Source organism: Gavialis gangeticus, unplaced genomic scaffold, assembly GCF_001723915.1.
Source record: "Gavialis gangeticus isolate Ggan-Ray unplaced genomic scaffold, GavGan_comp1, whole genome shotgun sequence".
NCBI lineage: Eukaryota > Metazoa > Chordata > Crocodylia > Gavialidae > Gavialis > Gavialis gangeticus.
Window position 1 is genome coordinate 4769994 of NW_017728998.1, and position 23525 is coordinate 4793518.

General features: G+C 53.7%; 2 protein-coding genes across 3 annotated transcripts in view; one reads left to right on the forward strand and one right to left on the reverse strand.

Moving 5' to 3' along the window:
- The window catches only part of LOC109289416 (meckelin-like), a 43858-nt gene extending 23846 nt beyond the window's left edge, over positions 1-20012 (forward strand). Inside the window, exons 25-26 of the mRNA XM_019505431.1 lie at positions 11615-11624; positions 20002-20012. The gene's annotated coding sequence lies outside the window, so the exon portion shown is untranslated. The remainder of the gene's footprint in view (positions 1-11614; positions 11625-20001) is intronic.
- On the reverse strand, positions 7408-22520 carry FAM92B (family with sequence similarity 92 member B). Of its 2 annotated transcripts, XM_019505433.1 has the most exons (9): positions 22488-22520; positions 17768-18002; positions 17043-17111; positions 16864-16965; positions 15041-15046; positions 11451-11555; positions 10102-10215; positions 9012-9113; positions 7408-8297 (listed from the first exon to the last, which is right to left on the reverse strand). In XM_019505433.1, exons 1-9 carry the CDS (start codon positions 22505-22507, stop codon positions 8205-8207), a joined length of 846 nt encoding a protein of 281 aa, XP_019360978.1. In that variant the 5' UTR covers positions 22508-22520; the 3' UTR covers positions 7408-8204. The 2 variants fall into 2 exon arrangements, with proteins under 2 accessions (XP_019360978.1, XP_019360979.1); XM_019505434.1 differs by lacking the exon at positions 17043-17111.
- Positions 22521-23525: the final 1005 nt, after the last annotated feature.

Consider the following 23525-nt stretch of genomic DNA (forward strand, 5'->3'; position numbering starts at 1 on the left):
CCAGCCCCAGGGTTTGATTCTGCTTTGCACAGTGATTATCTCCAGCCTCTCCCCAGAGCTCCTGCACCGATTGCAGCCCTCCAAACACAAAGCCAGAGGCCAATGTTTCAGCTGCTTCAGGCCTGACCCAGCAATCCTGGGGGACTTTGGTGTCCACCTAAGTTTGAAGGAGCATAGCCCTTCATCGAGCCATAGCAAGACCCACGGGGAAGAGTTCCCCGACTCCTGAGTGTTGGGCTCTCCAGTCCCCCCCAACCTTGAAAGTCTTGCTCCTTTTTACTGCTCAGGGGTGTTTATGCCAGAAAATGCAGTGGAGGTGACAGAAGTTCATTTGCTCTGATTCCCGGGGATTTACGCACATGCTTAAACTTAAGTGGGGGTTTAAGTGTTGGCTGGAAGAGGGACACTTTCCTGAACAGGGGCCAAACTGTCTGAGGAGAACAGCCCATCCCAACACAGCTTGGGCTGTGCTGCAAAGATGTCTATTTATGGGATGAATTTTTTTTTTTCCCAAAAACCCTGGAAAAGTGGCCAAGAGCTGCAATCGGCAACGGTTTCCCCAGGCTGCAATAAATAGCTCCTTCCTCTCTGCTCGGGTTGAAAAAGAAAGACTTATTTTGTTTGCTGCTTGGAGAAGAGAGATATTTTAGGAGAGGAGGGAAAAACCCATATGCTGGAGTTAGGCCAGCTATGTGTTGTCTCCGAATCCACGAATACACACAACGCGGACACGTCCCAATCCTCCCCTGCCAGCTCGCGGATACAGGTAAAAGTTGAAGTCATGAGCTAAGAAATCATGGGGTCTGGATCTCCTCCCCCAGGGCTGGCAGGGCTCGGCGGGGTTGAGACATCCATTTACTGATTACTTCACTCAAACCACTTGTTGGTGTAATCACGTAGCCCGTTTTCTTTCCCTCCTCTGCTGGACTCCCTCCGTGCTCATCTCCCATGCTGCGCACCTCCATCCCAGACCATGAAAGCACCTCCCTGCTGCCCCTACGGACACACTCCCTACTTTGCTTACGGGGAAACTGAGGCAGAGAGGTGAGGGGAGTTGGCAACGGTCCCCTAATATGAGCTGGCGCCAGATGCAGGGATAAAAGCCAGGGCTCCTGTTTCCTTTGCAGGTGTTTTCTTTCGTGAAGACTTTTTAAAGAAGCAAAGTAAGTAAATGGACCGGTCCTCTCCAGCACCTCCACCAGAGCAGCATTGTCTCCAGCAAAGCCCACTATGCTGTACCATGTAATCCCCCCATAATAGGTTTCATGCAGCTTATAAACCCCGCAGACACTTGAGCTGGCCTGGGAGAAGATTAAAGGGATGCCTGGCCCCAGAAAAACCCAGGATAGGTAACCGCCCCCCAAAGAAAGCGCCTGACCAGCTCCCACCCGCAAGAGAAGAGGGATTTCCCCCAAGCAGAACCACACACCAAGATGGCAGTGCCGCTGGTGGGCAAATCTGGTGGACAGACACTAATCACATCAGGTTGTGGGGTGCCCAGAGACCACGGTGATGGGCACAGTAGACGAACCTGAGCAAAGAAGCATCCTAGCTCCAAGGAGCTCAGACCGGAGGTGACAGATGCAGGTGCTTTGCCAGGAACGATCAGTCAGATCAGAACTGCTCTCAGCAGCAACGGGAGGGCATTTAAACCAGCAAGGTGAGGACTAAACGTAGCAAAACGCTGCCTGTGCAGAACCACAGCCAGAGGCATGTAGGCTGCTCAGCAGCTTATGAGCCTCAGGGCAGTTGCTCTAGGCGAGTGGCCGGGAAAAGCTGAAGACAGCAGGTCAGCATTTCCGCCCGATAATAGCTACATAGGCTATTTGCTTTCTCCATGGGGCTTGCTGCAGGCTAAGGGAAGGCAAGGGCCCGTGCCCTTTCTGTACATGGCTCGTTCCCCAGGGGCCTCGGAGCTGTAGCCCTTGTATGCTGGAGCTCATGTATCTCTCATTCATATATAAAATATATAAAATTCATAAATATAAATATATACGTGTGTGTGTGTGTATGTATGTATGTATATATGTGTATGTATATATATATATGTGTGCGTGTGTATATATATATGAGTCCAGCCCAGCCTTTGCCCCTCCTTTGGGTGGTTCCCCAGCTAACGAGGCAGGAGTATGGCTTCAGACCCTATTTAAAGCAGGCCTCCTTTCTAGCTGTGCTAGCAGGGGTCAGTGGTAGTGTAAACCCTATGCTTGGAGGTAGTCCAGCAATCCCCTTCCCCTGTGCCCTGTCTCCGGTGACTCTCCCGGTGCTGCTCTGGACATCCCTGCTAGTGTCCTTGCTATGTCCTGTTCACCTCCTGTGCAAGAATTGGGGTAACACCACCGCTGTGGTTTCCCTTGCGCTCCCTGACTCAGGCTTTCCCAGGCAGCAGCAATGTCCCAGTGAGACCTTGAAGCCTATGGCTAGTTTGCTGGGAGACGTGTGTATCCAAACTGGGAGGGGGGGGCACAGCCTGTAGGACCCAGGTGCCATGCTGATGTGGGGTAGCACTACATGTTGTGCTGAAATGCTTCGGTGACTCATTACTGGGGATTTTAATGAGGGGCAACACCTACGATGACTATTATTTGCAGTTTGGCCAAGCTGAATGTCAGGGTAATAATACTTAGCCTTTATACAGCGTTTTGAGCTTTGAATTGCTAATTGACCTTCTCCATCTGTTTGAGAGGCAGGTTGTTTTATCCCTGTGATAACGAGCTTGCCGGGCTAGCCTCACACCTATCGTTGAGTGGTATCGGAGCAGCTCGTGCGCAAGGGGAAGCTGGTGCCCGGCAAGCCGGGGTGGGAATTGCAGTGGCCGCACAGCCTCTGCGAGGACACTTCTAGCGTGTGGTTGGTGTCCAGTCTGCTCTCAATAGCTTGCCACATAGGCAAGACCAAGACTCAAGTGAATCCAGCCCCAGGAAACCCCTGCAAAGCCAGGATCTCATGTTTATTTGGACTGTAAGCTCCCCGGGGCAGGGGCTGCCAGGATAGGTTTGGAACAGCATCCAGCCTGAAGGGCCCCTGATCTTTGCTTCTAGGGTCGGCCCAACAAAAGGGAGAGCTCACAAGTTGCCGGCAAGGCATCCTCTGACCCTGACCTTTGCTGCAACGGGGATGAACTGACCCCTGCCCTTGAAATTGCTTTGCAGCCGGTGTCCCACAAAGCCGTCAGCTGCAGCCTGCCATGCGAGCGGCTGCCTTAATCACTGCGCGTGGATTTACTGCGCGACTCCGGCGAGGCCAGGGCTCGGGAGCACTCTGTGGGAAGCCCGCTGCAATCCTAATATTGCCAGGCCCTGAGAAGAGCAAGCGAGGGCAAAGGGTCAGCTGCTTTGCAGCGGGGAGGGAGCTGTGCATCCGAGGGACGCAGCTGTAGCTCCTCTTGGGCCGTGAGCGTGGAGGAAAAGTGCCGAGCAGAGGAGGGCACAGTGCTGAGGTCTGCTCCAAGCGCGCCGAGTCCTTGGCAGCTTGCTTTTTCAGTTCAAAAATAGCCTTGGAAGGAGGGAGCGGGGCAGGGGGGAGGAGGTAACTCTGCGGAGATGCAGCTTGTTCGCAACCCGAATTAGATACAGCCTATCTGGCACTTTTGGAAGAGCCGAGTAGCTCGGCGTCCCCCTTGGATGGCAATGCTGGTGTCGCCGGCGCACCTCGATTTTGAGGTCTGAGGCAGGACGGCATCCAAGCACGTACCCATCTGTTTTCCTTGCCCTTGTTTCCATGCTTGGAGAAGCCTGAACCGTGGCCCGGGTAGCGGCGCTCTGCCAGCGCCTTGTTTCTGCGGGGTCTGGTCCTGAGTCGCCTCCGCGGGTGCTGGGGGACCCCCGAGGTAGCGGCATTCCCCCTGCAGCCTTGTCCGTATAGCAGGTTGAAGGCCCTGATGCTGCAAGGTGCTGTCCAAAAGCGGCTGGCTCTCCGCGGAGGTGCAAGGTGTGAATGGCAGCTCGTGGCTTGCGGGGGCTGAGGAAACGCGGGTGTGCGGATAGGAGCAGGAGCCGTGGGGGCGATCAGGTGACACGGGGCTGGCAGGAGGGGAGCTGCCGAGCCTTGAACTTCATGCTGCATTTCCTTCTCCTCCTCTCCGCAGGAGCTGAGTCTCGGGGTTGCTTGAAGGATGCCCAGCACAGAGACCGCGGGGGCTATGGACATCGGGCGGTGAGGTGGGTAAGGCTTGTGGCCCTCATTCAGCCTTTCACAGTGGCTCTCCGGCTTTTGGGGGCCAGGTCCCCCTTCTACGTGCTCGTGGGGTACCGGGTTGCGGATCATAGAAAGCAGCCCTCGATGCGCTCTCTGATGACCCGAGAGGGAGCAAAGTTTTGCTGCAAGTTGTCTTTTCCTCCCTTCTCTTTGCTCCTCTGCTGCCCCGCTCCTTGCTCCTGCCGGGGTTTGCTGTAGCAGGAGCAACTCTGTCCTGTCCACCGTGCTCACGGTGAATGCTCGGTGCGACTACGGAAGGACGATAGCATCAGGGGTTGAGGAGGTGCCATCGCTGCAAGACAGAGCCATGCAGAAACTTATGCCTAGTGACACCCCCATCCCCATCAGACATGCCCCTTTTGCAGGGAGAACAGTGACAAATCTCTCCCAGGCCCCGTACCTGCACCCTTGCGGGAGTTCAAGCGATGCCATCCTCGCCCGTTCTCTGGGATTTCGCCTCTCCATCATCGCCAGCTTGTTTTTCGGTCCCAGTCTGAGTTGGCGGCACCGTGGCCGGGCCCTGAACTTTTCTCTTTTCCAATCTGAGTTAAATATGCCTGCCATGTGCACACGGATGTGGGTAAATGCCGCGTGACAAGTGTGTCAATATCCCATCGATCCCTCCACGCCGGGGCTCCAGGGCGCTCAGCCCCAGGCGCTGAATGCAAATGCGGTCGCATGTAGTGTCAGGGACTATTGAGATGAAGTACCAGGGAGTTAATAGGGGTCAGCTCTGAATGCAGAGACAGCCGCGTATGAACCAGCCGTTCAGAGACTCTCTCCGCTCCGCTCAGAGAGCCCAGGAAGGAACCGACGTCTTGTCCTTATGGCAGCAGAAACCTGCTCAGGCCCTTGCTGGGCATCTCTGGTCTGTGCCGGCCGGTCTCCAAGCCTGTATAACTCTCCCGGGGGGTGCATTCAGGGCATGCGGGAGAGTCAGCATCGCCTGGGGAAGCTGGGCCATTAAAGCCAGCTGTTGAAGTCCAATTGTGATGCCCCCACCCCTGTGCTCCCTGCTGCGAGAGGAGGAAAGAGTGGGGGGCTTCTTCCCTTGCCAGTGCTTCCCTGCACCGGCCATGAAGGAAAGGGCACAGTGGTGGGCACTTGGCACGCAGGCGAAGCGTGCAGTCAAGTCGGGGTCTGTGCCAGCGGTGCACTTGCACACACGGGCGCTTTGCTGGCATGGTGCAGGGCCAGAGCCAGGCACGGAGGGAAAAGGCCTCATTTGGAGAGCTCTTGCTGCCCCAGACCATTTCCACAGCAGCAGAAGCATGGGGGCTTCAGCCCTTGCGGTGCCGGTCTACCCATATCCCCGGCTGCAGCTTTAGCCTTGCAAAATGGGCTCCGTTGCAAGGCCAGCGCCAGATCCTGGATGCCAGCTCGATCCTCGGCTTTCTGTGCTGTGCCAGGGAGGGAGCAGGGGTAAAAGCTCCCCTGTCCACTGCTGCCAGCTGGCCCTTGCTCCGAGCAGCTGTTGTTAGCAGGGCAAAGGCAGGTTGCTGATTTGGGGTCAGGAGGGGGGGCTGAGTTGGGCTGGGCTGGCCAAGCCATGGGGTGAACAGCTTGCCGCCTCTTGGCTGCTTCTCTCTCCCCTTTTAAGCACTCGGTTGTGTGTCCCCTCCCTCCTTCCCTCGATTCTTCCCCGCGCTGTACGTGCACCATGAAAATGGCTCCAAATGGCTTAAATCACCATCATTAAGTCGGCATGTCGGCCCCCCTCCCACCCCTGCGTACAATGGCTGGCGCTAACCATTTGTTCCGCAGACTGAACAGCAGTCTTTATTGCACTGAAAGCATATTTGCTGCTTGATGGAAGGAAAAAAATAGCCTGTGCCTTGAAAGGGAAAAATCAATGGGACCCATTTCTCCTTGGATGCCCGGGCGTCGTGCTGGGACGTTCGACAGCGTGACATCACGGCGGGTCAGGTGTGCGCGGCACGGGGCTGTGTGCCAAGGGGGGGTGCTCTCTGAGTCAGCTGGGCCCCGCCGAAATGCCGCGTGTTCATCAGGTTGCAGGGGGGAAGGACGGGGGTGGCAAGAGCTACCAGCTGCTCTGCTCTTTCCTCGTCGGCTGGTGGTGCTGTGAGCATGTTGCATGGGGCTGAGGGCTCTGCGGCGGCCGTAGCTGTGGTTTGAGGTCTGGTCCAGAGCTCAGTGGAGGCCTTTTCATTGACTACAGGATTATGCGCACGGCGCAGAGCGGGTGGAAGCATCCATAAGTGCAGGGGCTGCTGACAGAGGAAGGAGGGCTCGGTGGTTAGGGCATCGGCTTAAGACCTAAAAGGCCAGGGATCAAGTCCTTTCTTTCCTGCCTCCCGGGATGCTGTGAGGATGATGGGTAGTGTGGGCCAAGGGTGGTGCAGCACAAGCAGGGTCTTCTCATCGCTCCTCGGAGGTGCACCCTGAGCTTTGGGAGCTGCTTAATTTGTGCACCTGAGGCCAAGCTATCCTGGCCTGCAGTGTGGAGCTGAGCCTAGGGGTGCTGGTACCATCCCTGCCTGCGGTAATGAGTGGTTAGCCCCCCCGGAGCCAGGGCTCACATGATGGTGGCAGGGGCAGCGGTGGGGACAGCTATATTTGCAACGATCCCTGCAGACCTGCAGGTCACCGTGATACTGGGCCCCTTCTCCAAGTCGCTTTGAAGTGCAAACTGGGCTTTGGGTGCTGGAAGGTGAGATGAAAAGGGTGCAAACAGCAAAGCCCTGTGGGATGGGAAGGCTTCCTAATTACAGCAGCCAGAAGCCCTGCGAATTAGCAATGCCTCTTCCACCTGGAGGAAAGCCCCGCAGCAGGGGAGCAAGCTGGTAGGACTTCTCGGCGGCGAAGGTGGGCTCCAAAAGGGGCAAGTGCTAATTTGAGGAGTTTTCCCTGGCAGGGGGCTCCAGGGGACTCCTGGTGAATTAGGGAAAATGCCATCACGAAGGCACATGTGGGAAGCAGTGGGCAGCCCAAAGAAAGTCGCCCCCAGGCTCTCCAAGCTTGGAGTTTGGAGAGGCAGGCGGCCCAGCCAGCAGAAGAAGAGAGATGCCAGGGTGCTGCCTAGCAAAGCACTGGCCCCACAGCAGGCAATCCTAATAGCCCTTGAGAAGGGACCAGAGAGGGATGGGAGGGCAGGCGGGCACTGAAAGCAAACCTGTATTAAGGCTGCTCCTGCTCCACTCCAGCTCTCCGTGCTTTTCCCCCGGTGCCAAAGTTAACCTTAAAATAAAGGAAGGCATGAAAAATGCTGCTGTTTTATTATGCTGCATGGGAACAGCTTGTGGGAATGACTGGGAACGAAGTGCTGCAAAACAGTAGGGGAAGTGAAACGTGGGAGATATATTTTGATGCCTTGGACCTATTTGGTGTATACCTATTGGCATTCAGCAAGCTGCGGGAGTAGACCCGTTGGGAAGACTTACTGATGGAAACCCGGGGACTGCCTGACAGCAGCTGGAAGTGGGAGTAGGTCATCTATATCTCATTGGTAAGAGGGTCAGACCTGCCTTTGGCATCCCTAGTTTGAGTCCGTCTGCGGTGTCTGTATAAATGTCTTGGCTAACTGAGGGTTTTGGTGCCTCTTCAGAGGTTGCACCCAGTTGTACGGGCCATGCCTCGCAGATGGACAGATGTTGTTGGGCTCCAGGAGGATGGGCACAAATTCACCTTCCTAAATTTCAGCCCTCAGGGGCTGTGTGATCCTACAAAGTGCTCTCTGCCTTCCTTGCATGGGGCACGCTTGCAATGTGTGGCTTTGGGGCCTGTTGCTCGTTTGTAATCAGGCAAGGCAATGCCACAGGCTGCAGCAGAGGATGTTCAACCAGCCAACAAAACATCTGGTTTCCTTCTAATTCGGAGACTGACTGAGCTACTTGGAGTCATCTCGGTATGTTTGCATGGTTTCCAAACTTCTTCAGGACCTGTCTGAGAGCTCCTTGTCTTCATGGAAAATTGAAGGTTCAGTAAAGAAATGAAGAATAAACATGTCCGGTTGTCGTGATCATGGCCAGCTAATTGCACCGCTCATGTTACCGTCTAATCGGTGCATATTCTGTATCGCTGAGATCCTGCAGCGTGTCTTCTTCGCTCAAAACCATCTTCCCTAAGACGCTCTGAACGGTCTAGAAATGAAGAGAAGGAAATCTGTTATGCTTCAGTGCAGTGCATGGGTTGCTGCTTCTGGGCCCCCTTTCAGATGGCACCCTTGTCTGTGTTGCCCTAAATCAGAAGTAACTTCTCATTTCATGGAGGTTACTCCTGATTCTCACCAGAGCAAGGCCGGACTCTGGCCTTTAGTATGAGGACCACTGGTACGTGGCTGAATCCTGAACTTTAATCAACACCTCTGGCTTAGAGTGAACTTCCCTTTGCAGCTGAATTTTGTTGCTGGAGCCTTGACGTTGCATTTGCTTGCAGGTCTACGCCTCTGAAATTAGCTGTGCCTGTTTCCTGCACAGACTTCTAGATAAAGCACGTGGTCCCAAAAGCAAACCATGCATCTGCAGTAGTGTCGCTGGTACTTAGCCAATGTTATTCTATCTGTTGTGACAGCTCTGCTTATCATCGGGCCCCGTATCAAATAGGTCGGCGCGAACTTGAGGTTCAGGCATGATTTGGGGGAATCCGTGTCATGAAGTAGGGTGGCTCCAGCTGCATTTGGCCTGCCCTCCCACCTCCAATTAGCTGCTGGAGTCGGGACCATCGCTTCCTGGGAACTGTTTCTTTCTCGAGTGGTTTTAATTTGCTTTCTCAGGCTCTGCGCGGAAGGTGGGAGCCGGGCTTTAATTTGAAGGCAAAATATTATGACGGCAATCGTTTCTAATTGTGTCTCTCACCTGACTGCCTGTGGACCACGGCAGGGTGGGGGAGGGATTCAGAGCACTGCCTGGCCTCGCGTTGTAATTGCCAGAAGCGATGTGGATCTTAGCTCTAAAATCCTAGCGAGGTGAAAAAGGAAAAGAAAGATCAATGCCAGCAGCGACCCGTGAGGAGAGAGCTCTGCGTTGCACGCTGGCTGGTGCAGAACAATTAATAAGAGCAATCACGGGACGCGCAAGGCACTGAATGTAACGAGACAAGAGAATTATAGAAGAATAGTTCCTGTGGCTGCCCAAGCTGCTGTCGGCACAAAAGAGCACACAAGGTTTAAGCTCAAGGCAGTAGCAAAATTGCTGGGAGAGGATTTGGGCTGGGGAATTCAGTCGGCTGCTGTACAAATCATTTGGAGAGGGGGAGTGGGCTTATTCTCAACAAGGCGCAATGCGCTTGCCTCTGTTCCTAGCTGGGCGGAGATCAAGACAGATCAGAGCCCTGTGTCCTTCGCAACAGCTTGTGCCTTGAGGTTTGCTAGCAGCAAGCAATCCTGATGGGCAGGAGAGAGCGCCTGCCAGAGGGGGAAGCCGTCGCTGGAGCTGGGGACAGGGGCACTGATATCGCTGTACACACAGGGATTTAATACTGGGTATAAATTTTGGCTGGGACGGGAGATAGAGCTGGCAGCTTTGTATGGCGATGGATTTGATGGACTTTCTCATCTAACTGATCGAATCTGGTGTCATGGGCAACTACAGCCCAGGCAGGACTTCAGATGTTAATGTTACAGCATGTAGCTGACATGAATGCCGCTGTCACACTTTGGGGATATGTTTCCCATCTCCCCATGAGCCTTGATCTAATAGCTGAATCCAGCACCTGGGAGTTGGGACACTTGGTTTCACTTCCCAAGACTTGCGGTGACCTTATGCATGCTATACCTCCACTCGGTGCCTCAGTTTCCCTGTGTGTAAAACACTGAGTGAAAATACCTGCTTCTAGGGGCGTTTAATGGTTGAGTTACTGCTTGTAAACTGTTTTGAGGCCTGTGGATGGACGTTGCCATGCAAATGCTGGGTGTCTGTACAAAAGCTATGTTTTTGTTCCAAGTACCTCCAGGTCTTTCTCCAAGTCATAGTCCTCCAGGGCCTGGAAGGCACTGGAAAAGACCTCAAGAGCCTTGGCGTGGAAAACCATCTCAATGGTAACAAAGTCCAAGAAAATCTTCTGCAAGAAAGGGAAGCATGAATGAGCACGTTCCTGCTCCTAAGTGGCCTAACTTCTGGGAAGGCCTGGGTTGGGGGGAGAGACTTGAACTGAGAGCACAAGTACCAAAGCAGGGAGGGACAAGGGAAACAAATACTTCTAACTTAATGATGCTGCCTCCTGGCCAGGGAGGGAATGGCACTGATGGGGTCTGAAGGGGCCTCCTTTGACTCTACAGGGTGCTTGTACACGCCACGACATTTCATCCTTATTAATGCTGGCTATAAGGAACTGCCATCCAGAGGGTGGGAAGGGAACAGGTTCTTGTCCTCTGAGGCCTCCCTATGAAGTCAAAGCTGTGCCCCAGACCCTATTCCCCAGACCAACTGTATAGGGATGAGATGGGAGGATTTTTAGACTCTTAATGCCAAAAGGGGTGCTGTAATCCTGGAGGCTCTCTCCCAGGGGTTTCTGCAGGAAATCTGTTTCTGTCTGAGCTGGAAAGAAACGTCCCGTTTTGATATAAACACTTGAAGTAAGGAGGAAGGCATAGCGTTCCTGAAGGCACAGGCATGAGACACATTTATGACGTAGTAAATCGCCTTTACTGCGCAATAAAAGCAGGGCAGATGCACAGTGCGCAGGCCTATTATGCAGTAAATCACTCGCATCCAGGGGAAAGTGGCCTCTTGGAAACGGGTAGTAGCTATACTGCCTAGGACGCTTGCCAAACCCACTCTGGGGCAGCCCTTTGCTCCCTGCCGTCCGGTGGCCTGGCTCTATAATGGCATCTACTGCAGGCAGAAGGCAGGGGAGGTTTGCACCCGACAGACTACCCAGAGTGGATAAAGAGCACGAGCTTTCGTGAGCTGACAGTAACCAGTTTAGGAGAGCCTGTCATGTGTCTTCTCCTTATTTCAGAGTAACTTAACTGTGGGGTAAAGCACTCTGCATTAATTGGGTCCCGTGTCTGAGCCCTATGTAAGCCATCCCCATGGCTGAAATGATCCTCGCTGAACAAAAAAGGGCGCTGTTTCTAGCTGGATTTTGTCTAAACTTTGTACGCCTTCGTTGGCTGGAAGCGAGTCCTTACCCTATTAGAAATTTGCTTACCTGCTGCGACCAGGTCACCTCTTCACCTTCTCTTTGCTAAGTTAAATGTGTCGGGCTGCCTTACCATCTGGCTGCCAGGCAGGGTTTCCCCACCTCCGCTCCTTCCTGTAGCTCTCTCTGGAGCTGTGCGTGGTGCCTTTTACCTGGATGTCTCTCAGCTTCTGCTTCTGGAAGTCGTCGATGGTTTCCTCCAGCTGCTGGGTGGTGCGGCTGGCATCGACCGAGGCTTTGTGCACGCTGGACTCGGCCTAAAATAGAAGGAAATGCAGCATCACTGAGTGGGAAAGGTTTCTGATGCTTGTCCCTGCTACTTGGTGCTGTCACAGGTGGGGGGTAGACCGGTGGTCCGACCCAGGATGGCAGGTCTTATGGGCTAGCTGCATGCACCTTGGAGGGTGAGAGCGGCTCGGGGCTTATCAAATTGCAAACCTGGGATACACGTGTTGCGCTCGGCGCCCAGCAAGGAGATTCAGGCATGGTTATTGTGCCAGCTCTCATCAGTCAAAAGCTATCCGAACCGCTGCACTTGCAATGGTGTATACGCCAGCAGAATACAGTGCTCCTGTATGATCTAGAAGTTGTCACGCTAAAAAGCCCGACACTGTACTTAATGGTGTGCTGAGACTCATAACAGGCTACACAACCTACACGCACACAGATGTATTTCCTGTACTCTCAGGCATTGAACCAAGTGATATAAGAAGACAGACCCTAACATCATCACTGGCAATAGAGGCAGGAGATGATGAAAATCACCTGCTCTACCAAGTGTTAACTGAAGACCTGAACAGATGGAGGCTTAAGAGGCTCAAATGTCGTAAACCATTTGTACGTGGATCCCACAAGCGCCTGGGAGAGACTGGGGATGCTGAACCAAACGGATGGGCAGCAGTGGAGTGTGCCGACCGCGTGGAAAGGTCAGACCTATTTCTCCAGCGTTTTATACCAACACCAAACGAGTGACCTTGACAGAGAAGTGTGGGCCAAGCCGAGCAGACTGAGATCTGCTTCAAAACAGCATTTTACCAGATGAACATCTTGGGCAGCCCCTTGTGCGAGCGCGATGCCCGACGAACAGCAGAGCACCTAATCGAAAGCAGCAATCTTTACAAATCCCCAGGCTGGGATTTGTAGCTGGAATCGGCACATGGAGAGATTAATACCAGACAGTGGCTCATAGATTTGATCTCTGACGCCATACGAAAGGAAGAGAGTCCCAGCCATATGCCTCCCTGGCCCAGGGCAGGGAAGACTGAAGAGCACAAGCAGTGACAGAGGGATTCCCAGGCCTGGGGAGATCCTCGTTATAAAACAGAGCTGGTCTGAAAGCTGCAACCAGCTTCCTTCTTCCGCCTCGTTGCAGCGGTAAATGTTTTAGTCCGATAATGCATTGTAGGGACCCATCCTGCATCCTCTGGTCAGAGACTGGGATCTGCCTGGGTGCAGGCCTGGCTCTGAGGTTAGGAAACCCCTTGAGGTTACCATGGCAAAGCCAAGGCACTGATGAAGTAAATGAGCAGTGGTTTTGGAAACCCACCCCGATGGGTTTGAGCATGATCTGTCTCTATGTGGTCTGAGCACCATGCGTGCAAGTCCACACATGGGTCTTTTCACAGTAATGCCTGGGTCCGTGTATTGGTTTGCCACTAGCTGCCGACACGCGTGTGGCCTGGCTGCACTCGGGGACTTCGTGGGGGGCAGAGCAAAGGACCGGTGTGCCTCGTTAGGGCTGTGGTTTCATAAGTGCCCTGCCCTGCTGATGCTCGGAGACAACCGCTCACGGAGATTTAGGCCAGATTCATCTCGAGGGATCTCCGTCGAAGCTGGAGGAGTGACAGCAGGGAGGCACCGAACACTTTTCCTTAAGAAACAGTTCTGCCTGCCTGGCGCTGCGCGCTCTGTACCCCTCCTCCCCTTTCCTGGTACTTTTGATTAGTCTGGGATTTTGTGTGCCAATAAGATCTTAGTTTCCTAAGAGCTCATCTGCTCCTCTTTCTTATTCCCGCTCTCTTGAAAGCCCCCATAATGCTCTGGATGTGACTTTGCAATCATTTCCATCCTCAGGTGGAGGACAAATGCGAGATGCTGAGCCTGAATTTTAAAAAGCAGCCGCCGGTTTTGCAAGGGCATGTACAGCAGACATGCAAACAAGTGTTTGCGCATGCAAATAGGTGCCAGGGTCGGGCATGGGCACGTTTCTAAGCTGCGTGTGGCAAAGGTGCTGAATTCCAGCCTGACAATCTGGCCGGAGACATGATGTCATGTCCCCTTAATGAAATTAAAGCAACAGGGCAGCAAAGCAGAGGGGGTTTGCTATAGACCTAGCAGCCAGAAGCAGCCCTCCTATTTCTGAGAGGGGCCTGCATGATGCTGTTCTGTGCCTCAGTTTCCCCAGCTGTACACAGGGGCTGGCAATATCGTCTTTCCCTTGCAAAGCACTTTGAGGTGAAGCTCTGTAGAAGAGCTCCGCGTTCAGATGCAGATGGATGCAGCGGGCGAGGGCAGGCCGTGTGTGCACGCAGCTGTTTCATTGTGGCTGCAGGTGAAATGCATCACCCACGGCCGGAGGCACTTCCAGGGAGCTCTGCTATTATTCTTTCCTGTACAAAGGGGGTGATTTTTTTGCCAGAAAAAGAGTGGAGAAAAGGAGTGAATTCATCAGGGCTAAATATTGTTGCAGGGAGATGTATGCAGCTCTGGCCAGGGCTGTCACAGGTACCAGGCAGGCGGCGTCGGTTCTGGACCGCTGGAGCATGAGTGCGTTCATGAGCACCGCGGCGGAGATGCTACATGGAGCCTGACTCGGCGCCGGGGATCAGGTACGGGGCGAGCAAGAGGGGCATTCGCGTGGCCCTGGCTCGCCTCTGGAGGGTACACAGATTTGCTAATTGGCGAGATGATTTCTCCTGAGATAAGTGGGTGCTTAGTCACTCTGGCTTCCTCCCTTGAATACAATGCAGCGGGGGATGCATCCGCCTGTCCCCAGGGGTGACCCGTCCAGCCGTGCAGGCATTCGGTGTTCACCAGGCCTCCACCCCAGAGCCCTGAGGCCTGACCCTGAGCTGCCTGTGCGAGTAGGAGCGGCTGCGTGGAGGCCCATGCCATCGGGTGATGTGCCAGGATGCTCCGTTGGAGCCCCTCCAGATGCAGTCGGTGGCATGGTGTACCCGACACCTCCAGGACATACGAGGAGGGGAGAGGCGGCTGGAAAATGTGTGTTTTCTGTTGGGGATTTTGACACTTCTTTAAAAAAAACCAAAACAAAACAAAACAAACAAAAAAAACAACCTGAAGATTTCTCCCTTTTTTGGGCAGGGGGCAAAAAGTAGCAGTTCCCCTTCCTCCCCCCTGCCAAGCAGGTCTTTTCCCCAAAGAAAATGCTCAGCCCCAAACCGCATTTTCTGTCAACCCCTCTCCCCTGCCTTCAGATGGATGGAGCATTTTCAGCCAGTGAGATGCAGTCTCTGCCACAACTAGGTTACAGCCAAAATAAAGCGGAGGATGGGAGCCGTGGCCTGGTTGCAACGCCTGATGTTAGCGGATTCACGAAGATGACGCTGAATTATAAATACTGCAGCGACGGCTTTTGCACGGCTCCCCTCAGCCCTGCCCCGAGTCTAGCGTGTCTCTGGCACTCACCTGTGCTTTCTCCTGATAATCTTTTGCCATCTGCCAGTTGAAACCGTACCTCAGGCGCCCGGTTAACATTTTATGCAGAGGAGCGTGTGCTTACCTGGGACTGAAGCAACAGTCAAGGAACAGGCTGACAACCGTGGGTTACAGACCTCCTTTGCTTTGGGTTAGGCATCTGTGTAAGCAGCTGGGCCCAGAAATGGCACAATTCCTCCTCCTCAACCTGCCCATTTTGACTCGCTTTTCTAAGCTGCTTCCATCCTGGGGCAACCGTGCAAGCAATTTTGTTTCTTGATAGGCTGACCCTTGCCTGTGACTTATTGGAGTGCCTCTTGAAGGCTGTCAACAGCACAATGCCAAAAAAGTAACAAAAGCAAGCTCTTTTTCACATGGCCTGTTGTTAACATTGGGAACTCATTGCCACAAGATGTTGGGGAAACTGATGGTTTAATTAGATTCAAAAGGAGACTGGACATGTTCTTGGAGGAAGGGTGCATCAGTAGCTATTGAGCACAGGCGTTAGGGGCACAGCCTCTGAACTTCCTAGACCTTAAATGCTGGAAGTGGGAGAGGAACGGGGGGAAAAATCCAGCTCACTGTCTCTTTCAGTCTCCAGTAAATGGCAATTTTTATATCCAATGAGGAAGTTCTTGGAAGCAAGATATTTCCTTAGTTACTTGGGCATCCATCTGTACAAGCCGCCAGTCTGTCGCTGTTTGAGTACAGCTTTCCAAGACCCCCCTCCCAGAAATTCATAACCCTTAGATTTTTTTTTTTTTTTTTACTTCTGAAAATTTCACCAAAATGCTTTTGAAAATCCCAAACTTCCACCCAGCTCTACTGAGTGTGGGGAAGACAGAGCGTGTCCATGGGACACCACAGGATTTCCATCCTGTCGGTTTTTCTTGCTATGTTTTCATTCCCGTGTTGAAAATGACAACAAGCTGCACATGTGTGCAAATCAGGAGCACAGACCCGTGTGCCACTGGCTCCTGGCCTGTTAGAAACAGAGCTGATGGGTGGCAGCTTGTGGGGTGACCCGTGACTTTGCTGCTGTGACTATGAGGGAGACTCCAGCTTCCCCTGTGAAAATCCTTTATTTTGCTTCCAGAAGCAGCTGAGTGACCTTGTTTGGCCACTGAACCTGAGCACAATCGTGCCATGTACAAGCGCCCATGGGTGTCAAACTACTGCTTTCCCCCCTGAGTATTTTCTGGGATTTTCAGCAGAGTCTTGCTTCCTTTGAAAAAACCCAGAGGTTTTGGAAAGAGCTGCTCATTAAAATATTTTTTACCAAGCAGAAGGAAATCTCTTGAGCTGTCTAGATGATCCCTTAGGAAATCTTCTGTCTTGCTAAGAGGCTGTAACAAGGCAAGTTTCCCTTGGAGAGTGGTAGGTGGGAGGGAAATTCACCCCCTTCCTCTCTCGCACCTAATTCAGTGAGTGCTGATACTGAGAATACTGCTGAACCCCTGCAGAGACAGGCTTGTAGAGCAGGGCTCTGGGGAGGAAGAGACCCAGAGCACTTATGGCCAGATGCACGTCTGGATGTGGCAGGTGTGAAATCTCCCCTTTCACATGGGACATGTGTGGCGAAAGTCGGTGATTCCCAGCCATAAATCTCATTGTATCGTGCTCTGATATCTGAGCTCAGCTCTTTCCCCAGCCGTCAGCAGGCTGTCATCTGCTTTGGCTTTCCCTGGCTGGGGTTGGCAGTTTCCCGACAAGGGGATGTTTCCAATCAGTTTGGTGGGACCCTACCGCTCCGTGCAAACATTTGAAGGAAGCCGAAGTGAAACACAAGCCTCTGAGCCTCGGCTTCCTCCCTCTGCCCCTGCCTCGCTGCCTCGCCCACTACTTTTTGGCTGTGTGAGCAAGCAGGAGGCCGTGCCCCAGGCCCTGCGCTGGTATCGGGAAGGATACAATGGTGTGCCGGTCTGACGGCGACTTCTGCCGCAGCCTCTCCAGCTTCTCCAGCTGCTTTATCTCGTTGTTACGGACGCTGTTGAACTTCTTGATTTCTGCCTGGAATAGAACAAACGTAGTCTTACTGGGCTGGCTGGCTCTGGGATACCACGGCGGTCCAGTGACGTGGTACTCACCCTTGTCTGCTTGAGACGGACTCCGTACAGCTTTAGTGGCTCGATGACCTTCATTTCCAGCCTCTCTACCTAAGCAGGGAGAGGAAATTCACACATGGGGGTGTAGGGAGAATGTGACAAACTCCATCCGAACGCGGGTGGGAGTCTTGCGGTCTGGCTGTGGTACTGCTGCTGTGATCAGCCCTGATGCAGGGAACCCATCTTGAGGGATTGTTAGGCACTGATAACATTTATAGCGGCGACCTCTCAGTAGGACCAGAGTGGAGTCATTTACTCTAGGCCATTAAGCTACAATGGCAGCATATTCACTCCTGGGCTGAGCTGGATTTGAACCCAGCTCTTGTAGGCATGGAAAGCACTGTTAAGCACGACTAGTCCTGGAGCCCATAAAGCCCAGCAAGATTCGGAGCATGGGAAAGGGTTGCAAATTCCTCCCCAGGTGAATCCAAGGAAAGGTCCCACAATCCCTGGAGAGGGGGAGACTGGGGGTTCCTTGTTTGCTGAGACATGTTCAACCCTAAAGCTCTCCCTGCTGAGCTTGGTTCATAAGTGCTGCCCAGATCTCCACCCTCAGCCTGCAAACAGGGAGAGCAGTCGTGGTTTCATCCCTCTTAGGATAGGACATCAACAGGTGGCCTAGGACAGAAGCAGATGTGTGAGCACTACTGCTTTCTGCCCTGCTACTGGGCTTCATGTCAGGGTTGCGTGTTTTGGACGGTTCTTACCTCAGCCTGCCGGTAATCCTGCACTTTGGCTAATTCCTCCGCAAAGCTTTTCATGGTGCTTCTCAGCTCTGGGTTTTCTGTGTTGGCATAGTCGAGGAGCTGTTTGACCAGGAGGTCTGACTTGTCCCGGAGCTTAGCAGTCTTCCGGACATAGGAGGCCATCAGCGTGCAGAACTGGCCAAAGTATTTTTCTGCATTGGCTACTGTGTTCTCCATGATCCTCACTTGGTTATCTCTGGGGAGGGAAGCATATTGGCTTAGTTGGCTATTAGCATTGCAATGGCCTTAGCATCAGAAACTGGAGCTGGATGACACGGCTTTGTGTGTCAGGCACGGGGCTCTTGCACGTGCAGATTGGAGAACTGTTCACCCAACTGGTCATTGCACACACATAAATTTAGATCCCTGTTGTCAGTTGACCACCGAATCAGCAAAGTTGGAAATGCAAGAACCCAGTGGATCTCTGCCTCTGGAGAAAAGTTACTTATTTAAGGGCCTGCTCTGGTAGCTGGAAACGTTCAGTGTCAGGCAGCTGGTCCAGACTGCCTTCCCCATAGTTGGGCCAGTTTTCTGGAAGGAATTTGCACGCGGTCCCTCTGCGTGCACTGAGTGATAAGGCCCTGTAAGCAGCCGTGTCGTTGTCTTGAACTTCCAACTTTTGGCAACAGCACGTGACCATTATTCTGTGCGTGTTAAAAGCGTTTGGTTGCCAGACTTAGCTGTAACGTGGGGGAGCAAGGTTCTCATTAGCATGGAGTTGAACTGTTTGGTGCACTGTCTAGGCCTATGCAGTATGGATGGGAAGATACCGATGTCCAGGTCCCCATCTCTTTAAATCTACCCTGTGGTGCCTTTGATAGTGATCCCTTGGATACTTAGATATCAACTGAGTAGATAAACTCAAGCTTGTTCCTGCCAGAGCAACCCCCCACCCCACTGCCCAGCCTCTCTGCAAGGAGGTAAGCATTGCAATAAATGAATCAGTTGGTGAAATGGAGTGCCACTCAATTTACAAGTTATAGTGGGGGCCTCGAGTCCAGGAGGGGTGGCTTAAGTCAAACGAGGGGTTCCCCGAGTCCAAAAAAGTCGAGACTCACTGACCTATACGGTACCGCGGCTGAGACCTGAACCTGAATCCTGATGGTCTCGAGGTAATGGTCTCTCTCACTACACAAGAACTAGGGGTCGCAGCATGTAAGTAGTAGGCGGTAAGTTGAAAACAAACAAAAGGGAGTTCTTTTTCACAAAATGTGCAATTAAAGTGTAGGAGTCGCTGCCACCAGATGAGGTGGAAGCTGACTCAAAAAGGGACTGGACACGTTCTTGGAGGAGAGGGGCATCAGTTCTTAGACGGCATCTTTTCTACCTAAGAAGATCCCCAAAGGAACCTCCTTCTAGGCAAGCCATTAGGAACTGTGTTAAGCTCCTCTTTGCTCACAGGCATGGTCCTGCGTGGCAACAGTGAGCTCGTGCGGCGATTAGGGACTGTGTTTTTTTTATTGGTTTTTTTTTTTTTTTTAGAAGCCAACAGCTGGAGTCAGGCCCCCCTCCCCAACTAGAAACCCCGATCCACAAGCTATCGGTGTCAGACCCTCCTCCAGTCTTTGAAGGACGGGAAAGATCCTGCTGCCAGCAGACTCCATGCCTATTTCCCCCAGCGACTCTGCTCTGAGTTCTGCAGCTGTGCATCACCTAATAAAACCTGCTGATCTCCCTCCCTCTCCACCTCCATCATGTGAGCTTGACACAAAAGACCAGCAGGGCCTTAAATTTCTCTGGTCTTGGCGCTGCAGTTAGCTGCTCCCCCTCCCCTGCGACCCGGTGCTGTGCTGAGAATAAATCATGTTCGTGCAGAGAGGGCTTTCTTGCGTGCTCTCTGCCTTTGGCAGCTCAGGGCTGTGCCTGGACCTTGTGGTCTCACTACAGCGAAGACTTTGCTGCCCGAGTCTTCCCCATCTCCCCTACTTGGTAGAGCTAGTCATGTTTGCAGTGTGACTTGATTGCATTCAATTCTGGGAGCTTGTTACCAGGAGGGAGTTCAGGGACCTGCAAGCAAGGGGTGGGTGGAGGGCTTGACACCCGGGAAAAGGTGCAGGGAGCTTAAATGAATGCAGCTTGGCTAAGGAGGAGAGGTGGGGAGCGATGTAACCTGCCTACCGATACGTGTTGATGGAGCTGAAGTATATAGGATGGAACAATTCAGGAACAATTTGCTGACAATCTCAGGTGAAAACCTAGTGGGAATGGAAAGTCAGAGCAGTGATCCTCAACCAGGGGGGCCACAAGATCCTTTCAATCACTGTTAGGTGCGCAGCCAAGACTTACGAGACTTTCAAACAGGAATCCCTGCTGTTCAAGACCAGGCTGACCTGTTTTTTTGCAGCAGAAGAACTATTCTGTTGTTTTTGTCGGGTCAAAAAACAAATGAAAACAAGGAGATGGCATTTTCCGAAGGATCAAGGGGTGCCTTGAGCCTAAAAGGGTTGAAGACCACTGAGTTAGAGACGTGTGTGCTGCCAGGCTGGAGGTGAAGTGTTTTCCTGAAGCAGCTAGTGGAAAGCCCTGGTGAGCCTGGACAGAGCGCTAGCCAGGCTAGGGGAGCACTGGTGGGATGGTAGAGGACAAGTCTTCTGTCCCCAACCTCTGCCTGGCTCTGCTTGCCTGAAAACACTGCTCTATTTGTGCTTTAAAGTGAGGCTGTCTCATAGGGCCTGTCTCAGGGGTCTCCTACAAGCCACAGTGGGAGAGGAAGGTGTCTCAAGTGGGGTTTCTTGTCCCCATCCCACATCGCAGGTCAAGGAATAAAATGCCAGTTAGATTTTTTTTTATAATGTTCCCCTGTTTCCCGCACGCTCCCGGGACAGCGTCAGATTTGGAAAATAAAGCCAGCAGAAGAATAGGAAATACTTGAGGGCCTTATCTGGTGTTTAGAAAAGAATCAATAATGTTGCAGGAACCAGCGACTGCTCCCTGAGCCCTCTTTGGTTTGCAGATTTAGCCAAACCAGACCGTTCTGGGCCACATGAAACTCCCTGGAGGGACATTTTCCTTTGGGTTAAAATACCCATCTTTCCCACCCCCATTAGGGGTCTGGATAAGGTTTCTGGGTCACAGGTGCAAGGTGCCTGAGAGCCCTCCCCTTGTGAGCGCTGAGAAAGAGGAGCCAGTCCCTGGCCACGATGCTCTGGCTAGCTGTAAATTGTGAATTAGCCTAACGAGGGAGGAGGCAACGAGATGCAGCAGTAGGCACCGTGCAGCCTAGTCTGAACTGTCTCTGGCCAGCAGGAGGGACGCGACCCTGCCTTGGGCCTCATCTGCCTTCCGGGGATGGGTTTCGCTAACCTTTTGGCTTGCATCAAGTGTCTCGGTGGGGACATCCAGATCCCAAGACCTTGCTGGCTTGGACCTGCATGTAGGATGCCTGCTAGTGAGTTTAGGAGCATCTGAAGTCCCAGAGTGAGAGCCTGGGATGGAGGATGCTCGCCGGTCGTAGTGGCGTACACGGTGTTTAGAGCATTTGAGTTCTGCCTGCTCAATCGATACGGTTTTTGGAACGATTGCGTTCTGCTCAATCGATATGAATTGGACCCGATTTAGCTGATTTGACCTGGAACGCAAAATATATTCATTAAAAAAAAAAAAAATCTGCCTTCTGGGGAGGGAGAAAGAGGCATCTTTTCTCGGTCCTCCCCCTTTGGCAGCGGAGCTGGGGGAGGAAGGAAGTTGCAGCCAAACTCCTCCTGCCTGGGGATCTCTGGGGACCGAGTGTTTTCTCTTCCTTGAGGCCCTGCAGAGCCTACGGCAGGATCTTGGCGCTAGTCTTGCTGCAAAACGCATGGATCCAGCACAGGCCACATTACATTTGACAGGCTCACAGCTCCAGCAGATGCAGCGCTTCTAGTGCTGCTGCTTTACACATGTTTCTCAGCCGGGGGATGTAGATGGGAGACATCACCTCCACCTCATGCCCTCAAAGCCGAGAGGACAATGCAAAGGGCTGCTTTTGCAGCCCGAAGCGTGAGGCTGCTTTGTTCCCTCGGATGCAGGACCTGGCCTCCCTGGTGCAGTCGCTGGTGTGTGCATCTGCAGGCACTGCCAGCTGAGCCAGCACGACTGCCGCAGCGTGGGTGCGTAGCAGGGACCAGCGGTGCAAGCAGCTGCGGTGCAGGGAAGAGCACGCTGAGCTGTGCCAAGCCACCGCTGCGCCCTTTGGGCGGCAGCCTGGCGGGGATGCACAAAACCTTGAGTGAAACGGTCGCTCCTTTCCAGCTGGGGTCTCTCGAGGAGCTGACGGCTACAGGCAGCTCCTGACTCTGACACTCATAATAATCCCTTGGAGCTTTCTGGGTAGAGGAGCAGCTGGGATTAAACACCCCTGCCCCCTTGTCTTGTTCATGCAAACTTGCCATCACCATCACCTACACCCACGATATCCCTTCTTGGCCTCCAGGGACACTTTCTTGGCACTTAGGGCACCTCTAGAGCACTGTTGTTGGTGTTAAGGAGCCCTTTCTGGCGTTGGCTTTCCAGGTGGGTCCTTGCAGCGTGCAAAGCGGCCGTGCTTGTACCCACGCTGCAGAAGGGAAGGTTTGACGTGACTTGCGGCGGGGGGGGTCTCGCCCCTGGGGCCTGAGCCCGGCTGCCCCCTCGCTTCGCCCACGACGGGCGGGTGAGATGAGGGGGGCAAGGCAAACATGCCTGCCAACGGCTCGCGCCTTACCTGGAGAGGACGACGTTCATGGCTGCGGAGCTGGGCAGGCAGGCACAGCTGCTCCCTTGGCTGACGCTCCGGGTTGGTATGGAAACCCTGCCAACACAGCGCGGGCGGCGGGGTGGAGCCCGTTGAGGGTTTCCCAGGGGAACTGGGCCCCTGCGGTCTCCCTGCCCATCCTACCGCTGCTTTTCCTCTCTCCCTGTTCGCCTGCCCTAGCTCCCGCACCGCTGCCGTGCACCCTTCCCCAGCCCACGAGCATCCTCCCTGCCCTGGAGGGGGCTGTGCTGCCGGGCAGGGCAATGAAGGGGGAGAGGCACCCTTTGCTGAGCTCTGCAGGAGGCCAGTGCACCTGTTTCTTCGTAGCTCCCCATTCAAAACACCTGCCGCCGTGCCTGCGCTTCAAAGGGAGGCCTCCCATGCGCGCCAGCTCGTGCCTTTCTGCCACCCACCCGGGGCAGGCAGCAATCAAGGGGCTCCCTCCACAACCCTGCTCTGCTCTGGGAAGTGAGCTGGGTGCCCTGTTGCTGCTTACCTGCCTTGCCCACGCTGTCTTTCTCTAGCACAGCCCCCGCCCGGGAGGGGCTGCGGTCTGCACCACGGCATTGCAGGGTGCATCGAAACGGCGGGCGTGCCCCACCGAGGAGCAGAAGGGGGTCTTGTCCCCCCCTCTGCAGTGCCCTGGGGCTCCTCCTTGTCAGCATCTTGCAAGCCCAGGGAGCATTTCTGCCTCCCCGAGGACTATTCGGACTCGCCTCTGTACAATATTGGCTACTTGCAGGTCTGGGCCTGACCGTGGTACCAGGCAAGTCCCCAGGCATCCAGGTTGGCGATTCTCCCTGCCTTCTGTCCTTTGCTTTGCCTGGCTCTAGTCTGGGCCTCATCCCAACCGTCTAGCTCTCCCGGCGTGCGTTGCCTGGATTTTAAACCCAGAAAATACTGCGCGAGTCTGGCCGGCACCGCGCAGCCTGGGGAATGCTGCCCAGCTACTGCCGCCCCTTGTTCCTGGCTGCAATGCAGCACGTCTGCTTTTTGGGAAGCTCGGCG

Coding starts and splice junctions, on each gene's coding strand:
- FAM92B (XM_019505433.1), bottom strand. CDS start 22,507: ATGAACGTCGTCCTCTCCAG. Junction 17,112..17,767: donor AGGATTACCGGCAGGCTGAG/GTAAGAACCGTC, acceptor CTCCCTGCTTAG/GTAGAGAGGCTGGAAATGAA. Junction 8,298..9,011: donor CGTGGTCCACAGGCAGTCAG/GTGAGAGACACA, acceptor CTTCATTTCTAG/ACCGTTCAGAGCGTCTTAGG.